Source organism: Fusarium falciforme, chromosome 8, assembly GCF_026873545.1.
Source record: "Fusarium falciforme chromosome 8, complete sequence".
Classification (NCBI taxonomy): Eukaryota; Fungi; Ascomycota; class Sordariomycetes; order Hypocreales; family Nectriaceae; genus Fusarium; species Fusarium falciforme.
Window position 1 is genome coordinate 2528575 of NC_070551.1, and position 14241 is coordinate 2542815.

At 52.6% G+C, this 14241-nt stretch overlaps 5 protein-coding genes across 5 annotated transcripts; 1 reads left to right on the forward strand and 4 right to left on the reverse strand.

Annotated features, from left to right (window-relative positions):
• Positions 1 to 383: 383 nt before the first annotated feature.
• Positions 384 to 2696, forward strand: NCS54_01058300 (Hypothetical protein; the record flags this gene model as incomplete). Its single annotated transcript, XM_053155887.1, has 1 exon — positions 384 to 2696. One exon carries the CDS (start codon positions 384 to 386, stop codon positions 2694 to 2696), a length of 2313 nt encoding a protein of 770 aa, XP_053011862.1.
• A 971-nt stretch (positions 2697 to 3667) lies between these two features.
• Positions 3668 to 6195, reverse strand: NCS54_01058400 (Hypothetical protein; the record flags this gene model as incomplete). The annotated part of the gene is made up of 3 exons (XM_053155888.1): positions 3668 to 4745; positions 4806 to 5291; positions 6173 to 6195. 3 exons carry the CDS (start codon positions 6193 to 6195, stop codon positions 3668 to 3670), a joined length of 1587 nt encoding a protein of 528 aa, XP_053011863.1.
• A 461-nt stretch (positions 6196 to 6656) lies between these two features.
• On the reverse strand, positions 6657 to 9067 carry NCS54_01058500 (Histone deacetylase; the record flags this gene model as incomplete). Its single annotated transcript, XM_053155889.1, has 5 exons — positions 6657 to 6973; positions 7028 to 7199; positions 7251 to 7343; positions 7393 to 7456; positions 7512 to 9067. The coding sequence occupies 5 exons, from the start codon at positions 9065 to 9067 to the stop codon at positions 6657 to 6659; spliced, it is 2202 nt and encodes a 733-aa protein (XP_053011864.1).
• Positions 9068 to 10197: 1130 nt separating this feature from the next.
• On the reverse strand, positions 10198 to 11550 carry NCS54_01058600 (F-box domain-containing protein; the record flags this gene model as incomplete). The annotated part of the gene is made up of 2 exons (XM_053155890.1): positions 10198 to 10704; positions 10756 to 11550. The coding sequence occupies 2 exons, from the start codon at positions 11548 to 11550 to the stop codon at positions 10198 to 10200; spliced, it is 1302 nt and encodes a 433-aa protein (XP_053011865.1).
• Positions 11551 to 12566: 1016 nt separating this feature from the next.
• Positions 12567 to 13610, reverse strand: NCS54_01058700 (Ribosome biogenesis protein BRX1; the record flags this gene model as incomplete). Its single annotated transcript, XM_053155891.1, has 3 exons — positions 12567 to 13162; positions 13212 to 13429; positions 13489 to 13610. The coding sequence occupies 3 exons, from the start codon at positions 13608 to 13610 to the stop codon at positions 12567 to 12569; spliced, it is 936 nt and encodes a 311-aa protein (XP_053011866.1).
• Between the last annotated feature and the right edge of the window lie 631 nt (positions 13611 to 14241).

Below are 14241 nucleotides of genomic sequence, written 5' to 3' on the forward strand. Positions count from 1 at the left end.
GAGTGTCTTTCCAGGCACCGAGTCCCATCTTGCCCCTCCATCTCTCTTACAACTACATCGTTGACCTCACTCAGACTTGTTTAATGCCAACTACCCTCCCAGCCCACAACAGAAGCCATTTTGCCATTCATAGACAGATGGCAGACACTCATTCTTGATCTTTCTTGCCCGCTTTCGGCCCGCCATTGCTCACCGCTTGGTTGTCGGTAATCACCTGAGGGGCGCCAAAGATCGCAAGACGTTGCAGGTGTGTGAACAATCCCATCTTGCGCCAACCCATGCCATGTCATCCACGACAGCTCTCGCTATATAGTCTTACCAATACCGATAATTAACGTCTCTGCCATTTAACTAACACATTTTTCTTTACAGGCACCGCCAAAATGGTCCGCACACGAGCCGCCGATCGTCAGGATGTCACCGAACCCTCCACCCGTCGCAACCCTTCCCGAACATCCCGCGCACATGTTTCTGCGCCACCCACTCGTTCAACACGATCGCGAAAGGCGGTAGTATACCCCAGAGATACTTCTTCTGATGATGATGGCGACTCGGACTCTTCAAACAACAGTCTCGATCAGCCCTCCGAGCCAGACGTGGAAAGCGACGAGGACTCGGGTGACGAACCACACTTTCAGACACGATCACGTCGAAACAAGAGTCGTCCTACAGGGAATACATCTGCAAGGACTAGCAGTCGTCGCAGTGCCCGACAGGCAGCAATGGGACAGGCTCAGCCTGAGCCTGTCCCAGCACGATCTGACACAAGGTCGAATGCACGCCGACAAACAAAGAAACGACCAAAGCCACTCCATAGGAAGGGAAGGTCCTCGAAGAAGCGGCGCACATCATTTGAGCCAGAACAAATTCCTCAGGGCGTCATACCCAACTGGAGAGATCCCCAAATACCCTACGGCGCCTGGGTCGACATCTTCTACTACGCCGCTGTGTCAGGCGGCCATGACACCCTTGATGTCAACTGGCTGATAAGTACTGCCACGACTTGCAAGGCCTTCTCGGAAGCTGCCTTGACAGCTATCTATCGTTGTCCGCCGCTTCTCACCAGCGGAAAAGCCCGCCGTTTTGCTGCCTTGCTTGAGCTTCCGCCTTCTGCCACTCGGTTCAACTATCGCGCCAAAGTCGAGTCCCTTTATGTAGATGTTCAGGTTGTGCCTCAAGTACTACTTCCTCAGATGATTCATGTGTTGCCGCGCCTAGCAGAAGTCATCCTTTTCACTCAGTCTGATCAACCACCATACAGAGAGCTTGATCGGACTGTGAGATGGCAATACTCGCCTGAGATCTTGCACTCTTTCAGACCAAGTTCCAGCCAAGTCGACCCAGTTCATGCTGAAGAAAAGTCATTCCATACCGTTTTGAAGAGCTGGGAGTGGAGCGGAAGCCTCCTGGGAGGACCTGTCACGACAGCCAAAGACATCAGTCTTGTCCACCAAGAACCTTCGTTTGCTCATCTCACCAAGCTAAGCTTCACTAACTTTCAAGTTCCGTCGCTTTATAAACCACGGCCTAAGCCAGGGGACGAGGAACGAGAGCTCGAACTGTACAACGAAGATGGAGCTATGATTGACTCGATTGCAGAGGCCATTTCGCAATTGAAATCACTCAGTCACTTGGTGTTCGAATCGTCGACTGTCATGAATGACCGACTGCTCCCACTCCTGCCAAAAGATCTGGTTCATCTCGGACTGATCAATTGCTGGGAGATCAAGTCTGAGGAGTTTGCGTCATTTCTACACAGCCACGGCAGACATCTTCGCAGTCTGAACCTGTCGCACAACCAGTCCTTGGACTTGGTATTTTTGACCACCTTGGCCGATGCGTGTCCTCGCCTGGAAGAGCTCTACATGAACCTATCGTACTTCCGCCACCATGACTCCCTGTCCCTCGTCAACAATGACGCCGATCCCCTGTATGATCAGGCCCTGCTGCCACACCAAATACCACAATGGCCATCGAGTCTCCGCGTGATTGACTTTGAACACATTCGACACTGGAGTGTTGAAACTGCAGAGATGTTTCTCCAGTCTCTCATCGACAGCGCGGGTTCGTTGCCGAGTCTCAGACATCTTGCCGTCAAGACAATGCTCAACATACCCTGGAAGGCCCGTGCTACCATGCGCCACGAGTGGCGGCGTAAACTGGATAGGGTCTTCCTCCGCCTCTTCGAGCCACCAAAGAAGCACTACTCGCTACGCCAGACAGAAGAGGAGAAGGAAGAAGTAGTTGAGAAGAAGACAAAGCCGAAACGTCTGTCTGATGGGCCGTCTCGTCGGAGTACCCGACTTGCCGCTCAAGCCTCGGATTCCGACTCGAGGCATAGTAACAACTCGAAGGGTCTGCGCAGTCTTCACGGCAGACCAACGTACGCTGAGCCCGAAACTGATGAGAATGAGTTCGATTCAGACTCGGAAGAAGAACGAGGCGTTGACGGCAGCCCGGCGTCAAGTCAGTCTGAGAATGAAGCCGAACGCGCAGACTCTAAAGAGCCTCGACCCGCCAAGACCCTAGTTATTCAGGGACTCTGTACCAGCGTCTCCATTGTCTTTGACAACCAGAAGCCTACCGAAATGCAGTACGGCATGGAAGATTTCATGGACGAAGACCGTGCAGAGTCAGACGATGAGTGGGATGGTGATCAAGAAGATGACGACGACCCTGTCTTTGTCTGGCGTTAGCCGCCCGACGCTCCGAGTCTTACCTCGACGCAACCCAACATGTCACTAATACACAATCTGGCGTTTCGAAAACGGGCATTTGCTCGAGAAAGAAACAATATGGTTTTTTTGGTCCAGTCCCCGCCTAGAACATGACTTTAGCAGTATCAACTTGCTGCTCAGGCTTCAACCAAGAAAGTCGCCTTTGAGGGGGGCGGATGAACTGAAGCAGGGGACATTTGCTTGCCCTACTTGACGGGCTTACTGCCCTCATGCCCAATGGTGTATATTCTCACAAACTACTTGACCGCTAGCCGAAAGCGCGAGGATTAAATCTCCCGTGGGAAGCCGGGAAAATTCAAACTTGTTGGTTCTGCTCGTGTGTGTTTGCTCGTAGCGCTTCGATATCTGAACTGTGTGGGGATGACGCCGACTTTGGACAACGCCCCGCGATTAAGCATTGCTATGCCTACCTTTTCACAATGGATGCCGGAACTGAATGCGAATGGGTGCAATGAGCTGCTGAATATTAAATGCTGATTAAAAATCTCGCCTCTTGATGTATAAGAAAGCCCTAAGAAAGGTACCATGGATGCTAACCAACGCGCCTGTTGTACAAGGCCTAGCACATCTGGGCCACTTCCAAGGAATGGATACCTGCATACTGTGCATGGACACTCAAAGCACGGCATTTCTCGCATGTACGAAGCCAAGCAGCGCTACTCTCTTGACAAGACACGTCGTCATTACATCTATCTACAGTTTCCTCATACAAGCCTTGCCGGGCCACCAACACCCACCCGCCTTCTGCTGCTCACACTCCAGGGGCTGGCTGGGATTAAAAGTACAGATAAAACGCCGCTCTCCAGTCCTGAACCAGATGCTGCCCGACCCCCTTTTCAAGAATTGAACTCGTACAAGGTGCGAAACTGAACACTGCCAAACCTCCTGCGCCTAAGCTTGCGAAACAGAAATACTGCCGGCTCCCTGTTCTAGAATGCCGCGCCGCCCATGCCCTCGCCAGCCATGTTCTTCATGCTCTTCTCACTCAAGTCACTGCGCATCTCCCACGCTCTCGAGTCACGCTCAAGCCGGTTCCAGGTGTACAAGCTCTTACGCAGTCGCTCCTGTTTGGCCTGTAGCTCGTCTCGCAGCTTCTCCTCCTCGTCTTTGAGTTTGCGGTAGTGTGGCTCGAGTTCCCGAGTCACGCCCAACACGAGGGGAGTCATGGAAGGATCTAGCTTGCCGCCTGGGATGATTGGGGGCAACGTTGCCAGCATAGATTGCGCCAGGGTTTGCCGAGCACCACCGGCATGTTGAGCTGATGGTCCAGTCGGGGGATTGAATGGTCGCGGTTGAACTGGAGTAGACGTTGATGGTGCATTTGAAGGGGTAGCCCGTGGGCCAGTAGGAATCGTAGATGGGCCGTTCGGTGTTGAAGGTGTGGGAGAGGGTCCAGGCATGTGTCGCGCTGGCGTCTGACTCCACCCGCCTCGTCCACCGCGCGGAGGAAAGCCGCCTCTGGCCGGAGGTACATAACCTCGTGGACCTGCTGGCGGGATAGTAGGGCTTGTTGTGCCGGAGCGAAGGGGAGGAGCTGTTGGTGTCTGTGTCCGTACAGGAGGAGGCTGTGCTGGCGAGGACAGTGGTGCTGTGAAATTCCTGTTCGCCGCAGGACCAGTTGGAGGTGCCCTCAACGCAGCGGGGCCTCGTGGCGGTGATCTGGAGGGGGCCGATGCAACTGGCTCATACGGCGCAGGTCTGGGAGGGTCTCTCAGGGGAGGAGCCCCGGGTGCAATAGCATGATGAGGAGACTCTTCCCGAGATTGAAGTGGCGACCTCGCTCTCACTGGGCTTGGGCGAGGGGATGATCGTCCAGATGCTGACTGAGAAGTGATTGCTGACGAGATTCCAGATTCTCTGGGCGGACTGACACGCCTATATGATTGATATCGGTCACCTCCACGTCGGCTGAGAGACCGAGAACGGGGCCTGTAGGAGCCGCCACGAGGACCTGGTGGAGGCGACCTTGCAGGTGGAGTTCTGTCTCGACGAACACCAAAGGGGGACCTAGACCGTCGTCTGTTGTCAGTTAGTTCTCCTTCATCATGAAGACTCGACAATGCTCACCTCTCGTCACGACGCTCAAAATCGCGTTCCCTATCGCGCATCCGATCACGATCCCAGTCCCTATCTCGGATCCTATCACGGTCCCGGTCTCGTTCACGATCTCGCTCCCAGTCTCTGACTGGAGATCTTAGGCGTTCATACCTGTCACCCCGCAAAGGCGACCCTCTTCGCGACATACTACGTCGAGATGATGGCCGTCTCATTGGAGATCTGCTGCGCTCTCTTCTGCGCGGACTCTCGCGTTCTCTTGATCGCTCTCGCCGGTACCGATCCCCTCCACTTCTCGACCTACGGCGTGGTGGATATCTTCCCGGAACGTAGCTATCGGATCCTGAAGGAATTGGACTTCGGGGACGCGGACTTCTAGGTCGTGGACTCCTTGCGCGTTCCCTAATCGGGCTCCTGGCCCGCCGAGGTGACCGGTCCCGAGGAGTAGGCCTCCACGACTCTCCAGCGCCATACCTAATGACTTCCCCATCGTCGTACCTTGATATAGTTAGCAACTGTGCCATGACGCTGAAGATATTATGAACGAGAAAACGCGCTGATGTAAAGTGAAGGCGGACCAGAAAGGGAATGTCGATGAAGAAGCAGAACTGTTCGCTGTGGTGTAGTTGAGATGTTGAAGAAATCGATTTAGTGGCGAGACTGCAACAGTAGCCGATCCCGAGGACATAGCTAGGGCCTCAACGGCACACGGCGCCTGTGTTGTCCTGTTGCTACATTTGTACCGTCCATGGGCACAAGGAGCTGCCTAACCAGGTCTTCAACACGTGGCTGTTCCCATGCAGGGAGAAGTCCTGTGGCCCTTGTCTGGGAATGGTATCTCCTGTCGACAATCACTTCGCTGAACAAAAGCACCTCAAAGAGCTACCTCGAGCGCATTACGAAGTAAATGGTGACACAGAGACACGGGCGCATGTTTGACCCCTCAGGTTGATTGGGGATGCGCAGGAACCGACCCATTCGACCAACGTAGTACATTCTCATTCCCTCTAATCTGACGACTTGACGGCAAGCTTGACGAGGCGGACGTGGACCGTCGATTCGAATGATATCCTCAAGCGAAAACCTGCCAAATATATCGTTGAATAGAGACCTGGTCAAACCAGGTGACTGGTCGGTTGTAGGCATCGTGAATGGTTCGGTCGCAGACAAGGTCGAGTCGGTTCCAAGCCCAGTCCGGATATCCAGCGGCTAATATGAATCTTCGAGGGTCCTGAGGCTAGCGCGATCGATCCGGAAGAGAGAACAGCGAGTGTCGAGTCCGAGCGGAGATGCTATGTTGTAGATGATGGATGCTGGATGATGGTGGCGCGAATGATGCTTGGGGATGAAAAGAAGAGAAACGGAGTTGAATCGCTTACCTTCGACCTCGATCACGGTCCATCGCTTCTGTCTCGGCGCCGCGAATCTCGCGGCAGGTGCTTTTCTCGTGAACAAGAGAAGTAGAGGTTGTGTGATGCGTTCAGGAGAGCGCAAGCACGCGTGGTTGTCTTTCGCAAGATGGTAGGTGCTATCCAAATGATGGTTCGGAGATTTCCCGGATAAGCGATAAGGACAGTGCGGATAGTGGGATAGCATCAAATCGCACTATACGCCCAACTTACACCGAGCTACGTGCCCACAATTGTTCACCAACGAGAGTTAGGATTTGCAAGAAGACTTCGAACGGGTTTTGTAATTAAAAAGACCAGGGAATCTGTTGGTACAATTGTGCAGCTAGGGTTTGTATACCATGTAAAAGATCCTCCCAACTCAAACGCAGATAGCAAGTATGTTGTCCTTCTGAGCAATAAGTAATCCTCCCAAGAGGAGACAACGCTCCTCCACATACGTCCTCAACCGTCATCATTGCTTCTCATCATCTGTCATGTCCGCGTCTGATGCCTCAACAACTCTCTCCAGGATCCACGCACGTGCCTCGTCAGCGTGGGCCTGCATCATCTTGTTGAGACCAAACTTAGGACTTCGCACAACCGTTCCGAAGCGGCGCTTGTGAACCTTCCGAGTCAGATCAGGATCTGACCAGCACGCATGGTCGCCCGCGATGTATACGCGCGAATTGTCCTTATACCAGGACGAGAGATCCGTATCGATATCTGACTTGACTGGCCGGAGTGTTCCGTTGACAAAGTTCACCACTCCGGAAATCCTTGCCTTGCAGTCTATCACTCATACATTAGCGCTATTCAGAATAGCGAGCACATCGAACAGCTCACCTCTGTTTACGAGAAGAACCTTGACTCCTAGATAGGCGTTCCCGACGCCCATGATGAAGATGTTTTCTGCGTCGTATAGTTGCAGATAATTGTCCCATAGGTAGCAGACTAGAGACTGAATCTGTTCCTGGAGGGCCTTTTCTTTGAAGCCTGGGATATATGCATCCGAATCCTGATCCCAGAGTTAGAGCAGCGTAGTGGTAAAAAAAAAAGAAGCACGTACCTCTTCATGGGTGATATACGCAGGAACGTTGATATCCATGACACCAAACTTCTGGCTAATAGCCCAATCAATGTATTCGGTTACACCGTCAACCTGCAACAGTCAGCTTGATTTCTGAAGCCATGGCTCTCAATCTACTCACAACCCAAGCATTATGCGGATCGAGAGATGTATCGATGACATCCGGCTGGGCTAGGAGCTGAGGTCTGAAGAGCGTCAATAGTCTTGAACCGTGCTCGTGAATGGTAGGTTACAACTCACGGATCGTGAATAATAATCAGAATCTTGTTCGCTTCATGCAGACTCGGAGTCACCAGCACTTGGTTCTCATACGACTTGTACAGCTGTTCGCGCTGGATGTAGAGGGGTACCATGTTGTGCTTGGTCTGCAGGACTTGTCTTTGGGCGTTCCTAATAACGTCGTGGAGGCGGTTAGCATTGAGCGACTGAACCTCTGGCACATCGACAATGCCAGGCCGCATGCACTCCCAGTATGGGGCCTGGTGCGCCTGAACCTTGGCCAAGATGCGTGCAGCTTCCTTGTTGATCTTGGGGAGCTCCATCTTGGGTGGCGGCTCGCCCATGAGTGTCTGAGCGACGGCGACAGCTGACTTGGAAATAGCTTTCAGGTTGTAGCCGCCTTCAAGACACACAGAGACCTTTCCACCCGCCAGAGACATGAGCATATGTGTCATGTGAGCATAGCAGCCTGGTGAAACGAAGCAACCTCCTAGCTCATCGCCATCCGCAGCATCAAAGCCGGCAGAGATTACCACCAAGTCGGGATTGAACTCCTTGGCGATGGGCATGATGATCTTCTGGAAGGCCGCCATGTATTCACCATCTCCCATGCCTTGGTCGTGCCAACCAATGTTGATATTCTTGCCAAGTCCAGGACCGCTGCCACAGTTCTCGATGCCTCCATCGGGGGTTATGGGATTCGGTGGCTTTCCAGGGTAAAATGTTCCATTGGCGTATACGTGAAGCGAAATGTAGAGAACGTTGGCATCCTGGTAAAATATGTTTTGCACTCCGTTGCCGTGGTGGACATCCCAGTCCAGGATGAGGACCTTGCGACATAGATCGGGATAATCTTGCTGACATACTCTGACGGCCACTGGAACGTTGTTGAAGAAACAGAAGCCCATGGGCGCATCATACTCGGCGTGGTGTCCCGGCGGTCGAATCACGGCGAACGCATTCTTCACCTGTCCTGTGACAACATTCTTGCAGGTCTCGATAGCACCTCCAGCGGAGAGGAGGGCTGCGGGATACGACATGCTGCCGACATAGAGGGATTCGCGTCCTTGATCGTATCTCCTAGTCAACTCTCGAAGTTCCGCGGTGCTGATCTTGTCTAGATTCTCAACCCAACTGAAATGGTCTGCTGAGTGGGCGAGACAGATCTCATCTTTTGTCGCCGAACGGGCAGCTATCCGCCACATGTATCGTGTAGGACATTCTCTTATGATCCTTGGAAGGTCTGCCTCGGAGCCGGTATAGACGAGGCCCGCTTTCTTGAACGCCTTGAAGATCTCGTGGATTCTGCGGGGGTCTTCTGGGTGATGGGTATTTGGACTGAAGTCTGCGTTCATGTGAAGTTTCATCCTGTCGTCATAACAGCAGCCCGTAGGAAGTAGACCTCGCCGCCGCACCTGATCAAGTGCAAGATCTTGAGGCTCGGGGTCCTCCTCACTGGAGTTGGCATCCTCGGACGCCGTGTCGTCGTCGTCGATGCTGTTGTCCGTCTTGAGCCCGTTGGGCGCATCGGCGTCCTTCATGGGTAGGTCGACAGCATCCATGGCCCTTGAATCCATTTCTAACAGCAAATGATTCCCTCACTGAGGGCCTGGCGACCCCAGGAGCTGTAAAGGAGGTTGAGACAGTGCTTGAGCAAATCCGGGACTGGTCTCAGCAGCAAACACCAGTTGGCAAACGTGACTATGTTGCGGTTAGAGAGGTGAACAATAAGCGCGTTTTCACACCACCCATGGATTCAATAATCGTGGTGATAAGGGATGATAATGAGAATGCCAACAAGACGTCTCCCTTTCCATGAGCAGTCGACTCTCACACACCAGCTTGCCTTTGTGCCAGGGCGCGCAGGCCACTTGCAGCATCGCATGCAAGAACAATAAATGCAGGCGCCCTGTGAGCAAGATCCCAAACAAGGCCAAGAATGCGAGTTATGGAATAGGCATAGAAAGAGAGGCATATCACTTACCCCTACAAGAGATTCTACGATGCGACGAGATGGCGCGATCTCGAGAGTGTCGCGGCTATCTGGGAGTGCTCAGAAAGGCAGCAGCACATATACCAGATTAACAAAAATAAGAAGAAGCCAACGCTGAATGGGCACAGCGAGGGTCGTGTGGTGAATGTCTTTGAGCGCGCGTCGTGGTGATGGTTTGGTTGATAGGTATGGATCATTAGCTCTGAAATGAAGGGACGGAAGGTGAGGCTCGGGCGGTGGAGGTGAATTTTGGCGCGCGCACTGGGCTCAGGCGCTACGGGCCACTGAATGGCCAGACCTGCCAGTGGGCGGGGGGTGTGCTATCTCTGATACCTTGGCTGACTGCGTCCAAGCAGAACAGCAAATATTGTATTGTGTATATGCAGAGTATCCTGATGGTTTAATCAAGTTTAGTACTAGCTCGTTGAGAATATCGCGATTGTCCATTCATACGTTAAGCCTTGGTTGAATGAAAGCTGGTAGGGCCAGTTCCCAAGTGTTAGACGCGCTTCTCCTACACCACTCCCATCCAGGTAGAATTCCCAATCGAGTACTATCACAAAGTGACAGAAATGATCGACCAGAACATGCTTCCCTGATAATATTGACGCACCATACGGGATATGCCATCATCTAGTCTAATAGCCCATGCTCCTTACACCAAACATCTAAGCTCAACACCAACCACAATCTATCCACCACACAAGTCAAAACTCATGCAAACGACATCATGTATCGCCCTTCGATCCAAGACTGTCGCGGCATATCCTCCAAACAAGATCCGTCATCTCCTCGAGGCGAGTAATGCGAGGAAGACCGAAGCAGCCGAGCGCCCCCTTGTAGCGATCCATCAGGACTGGCATCACCTCCAAACTTGACCCGCTCAGCATCACGCTCATCATCCCAGTCAATGACACCTCCTGAGCCATCCTGAGGCAGACTCGGCATGTTCAGTGACCACTGACGCTCATCCAGGACGCATTGGATGGCGACTGAGATGGATTCCTGGTCGAAGGTGAGGTTGGGCTGAAGCAGGCGGGCCTCGACAATCAAACGCTTGCGGGGAAAGCTGTAGATATTGTCAAACAAATGCATCAGCTCTTTGGGACCGAGCTTGCAGTATGTCTTGACGATACGGCCCCATCGACTCTGGTCCCGCCATCCTCTCGAAAGGGACTCTGGTCGATCAGCAACGTCATGCAGGTAAGAGTCGCAAGTTTCCTGGGCGGATATTAGAAGTCAATACGGTAGCAGTCTTGGACAAATACTCACATATTCCTGATTAGGGTCCAGGCGGGGGCAGAGATAATGAAGAACCACATCCTTCATGGTCTCAACCAGGTCCATCAACTCCACCAACTCACTCATTGAGTATCGCCGGAGCTGGCTCAGCCGCGGGTCGTCCACACCAGGCTCAGGGAGACCAACACGCGGGCGCGGGAAGTCGCCGTGAAAGTAGAATCCGTAAAGCCACCACCGATACATGGCTCTACGGAACCGCTCGGCCTCGTGTTGGCGGAGGTATCGGCAGTTTTCGGGCTCGTGATACCACCTCATCTGAGGAAACCGGGTCTGCCACTTGGACACCAGCTGGCAGTAGCCAAGAAGAGGCTTTAAGTCTTGCTCGGTCAAGACAACCGTCTTCATGGCGTGAGAATGGGGAAGGGTGGGCTTTCCAGTCTTGCTGACCGCGGTGAACCCATTGCTAGAAGCCACTGATGGAGTAGGTCGATGCTCTGTTCGCGGAGCAAGGATGGCCCCCGTGTCTCCAATGAAGCGCTTGAACACGACTCTTCGAGAAGCATACAAGCCTCCAAGAGAATCGAGATCATCGGCTGAAGCGGTATAAACTTGCAAGAGTTCATCAAACGGACTAAAGTCCCGGACCAAGACAGGAAGTAAAATAGAGGCCTTTCTCTTATTGAAGAGCTCATAGAAAGTCCTGTGAGTAGCGGCGAGATTGAAAACTCCATCCAAGTTCAGTTGATGGTAGATTTCGAGGACGATCTCGTTAGGAAGCCCAGTCAGGTAAGGCGAATTATGTGTGCTAGCCATGTTGGTAGCCATGATAACGATTTCGTTGAGAGTTGGTGGATTTAGAATAGGGTGAGTTGGATGGTGGGTGAGAGCTGGGGGCTCGATAGTCGTATGTGATATCGAAGGGAGTTTAAATGTAGTTGAGTATCCAGGGACAAAAGATTATTGCCAGAAGGCTCTCTTTTGTACAACAATCTGCTTCCAATCCTGCTAGAGCTGCAAGATGACCACTAAGATGGAATCTGTTAGCTGAGTGAGTATGCCGGTAACAAAGAGCTATGCGCGACTGACCTGATGGAATTGGCATTTTTAGTTGGTATGATTAGTGAAACAATCAATTGATGGGTTGGCGTCACGTCAAGCCCACGTCTTTGTTGATGTTGTTGGATCTCAAACTGAGTGTGGTTTGTCAACACGGATGATAAGCGTGACAACCAAGGTCTGGGTCGTTTCTTTGGGCCAAAGTAGAGACCGCAAGGAACTGATATGATGGGAAAGAGCAATGCGCTCCGCGTCGCTTCAAGGCGTAAATACCTACACCGTGAAGCGTTTGTGATGGTGGTTTACTGTCCGGCCACCCCAGCGTTGGGGCTTGACACGGTAGCGGGGATGCACTCAGGCATCAATTTCAAAACAGACAAGATTCCCATGGCTGTTTTCATGAGCAGCGCTTCTTCCGCAGATGCTCGAGTAGAAGGCGCAATAGAGCTTGAAGATGGAAGAAGGGAAAGGGGGATGACTGATATAGACGGGAGGCCATGACACACACCCAGGTCGCGCTCTGATATCAAATCACCGAACATTTTCCGAGCGGGTTAAATGATGATGCGACCTATGGCGTCGGAACAAGATAAACGAACAAACGGGTTAGCAGAACATCCATGGCGAGTGAGACGATAAATGACGGGCAATATTGAATTGATTTGCTTCTTCTTTTTGGTTAATATCAGCGCAGAATGTCCCAAACTCCCACACCCCGTCCCGGTGTTTACAGACCCAGAAAGCCAGTAGGTAGTGTATCGATCGACAGGTAGGTATCAAAAAGTCTAGGCAAACAGCATCTTGGTGTCCAGTTCGTCCTTGACCGGCCGCTGTCCGCCGACCGACCGAAGTCCGAGATCGCCCTTCTTGTTTAACCTCTCGACGTGCTTCTCCGCACGAGAGTTGTGTCGGGAGGCCTTCGTCCGCCGAAGATCGGCTCGCACCTGGTTCGGCGACACAAACTCCTTGTTCTCGTAGATGATGGGTCCGCCAAAGGATCCCTCCTGGATCACGATGGGTGTCAGGACGAATCGGGGACCAATCTCGACCAGGTTGATGTCGGTGTCCTTGTTTCCGGATCGGGACTTTGACTTGGCAGCATCCTCATCCTCCTCCTCTCCCTCCTTGGTCTGCGAAGCCTCAACCTCGTTGATCTGGTAGTTTCGGACCCAGATCTTGCCGTCGACGAAGCTGAAGCCCATGACGTGGTCGATGAAAGGCTTGGATTTCCGAGCGCCCTGGGGAACGCCAAAGGTGTGGAGGAAGAGCTCCTTGATAACTCGCAGGTGGGGTTGCTTGTCGAAGGCGCCATCGAAGGAGAGGACGGGTCTCGAGCCCTTCAGGCAGTTACCGGTGAAGTGAAGTTCCTCCATTGTGTGCACTATTTCACGTTAGCACTCCGACCAGGTCCCGCCATGCCTGTCCCTTACAGTTCTGGAGGTGGAACTTGATTGTAGGTCCGTTAGGAACCTTGCTGAGCCACACATAGAGATCCTTTCCCTTCCTCGCCTCGAAGAACATGACGTTGTTGCAGTTGTACATCTCGGCCAGCTCGTTCAGCTCGTAGAGCTTCGTCTTGGAGTCGAACTTGGCATCTTTTCGGCTGTGAGGGAGCATCGACGCAATATCGTTCAAGAGATGGCGATGTCTATGTGAGAATTGCCAAGTCAGTTAAATGCGCTCCCCTGGCCAAGTCGTGCAACTCACCGGAAGGTAACGCCTCTCGAGGAGAGGATCAAGACTCTCTGCTTGTTCTTCTTGACGCCATTGCTAGGCGCCTCGGCCTTTGAGCCACTGGTCTTGGAGATAGACTTGTAGACGGCTGCCATGGTGAATAAACAAGAGTTGTGGGGGATTTTCAATCTCCTGTCAAGGCAGTTGTCGCAAACAATAGCAGGTCCAATCTTTGCGACGCGGCGGGCTGGCGGTTTTCCAAAATTTTTGGTCGGTAGCGGATTTTCTCCGCTGCGATAAGCCTGGAGCTGGTCTTATCGCAAGTGGGGGCTTGGTGGAGCCGCGACACCGCTCCAGAACTCAGACAAGCCGAGCGGGTACAGGAGGTAAGGTAGGTATGCAGGAGGTATGCCCTTGGCCAGGGCCACTCAGGAGTTGCAGGCCTCGGCCGAGGAATTCTTTTTGTGGTACAGGCAGATATATTGAAGGCTTGAATATCGTGAGAACTGCTAACAGAGAGGCCAATGCTGACGTCGTCTACGAGATTACATGATCTGATGTCTTCAACCCCGCCATCTGCCGAGCAGGCACCCATTTAAAGCACATCTTGAGCCTCTTGCGCCTCTGGAACAACTGAGGAGTGATGACTTGTGTCCAGCTCAGACATGATCAGGGGAAACATTATAAAGAATTCATTCAGCTACGTTAAGATGACCATGTCGCAGCGATCGTTGGACGCATCAACCCCAGACAACCATCATGACAAAAATAAGAACAAAGGAAAGC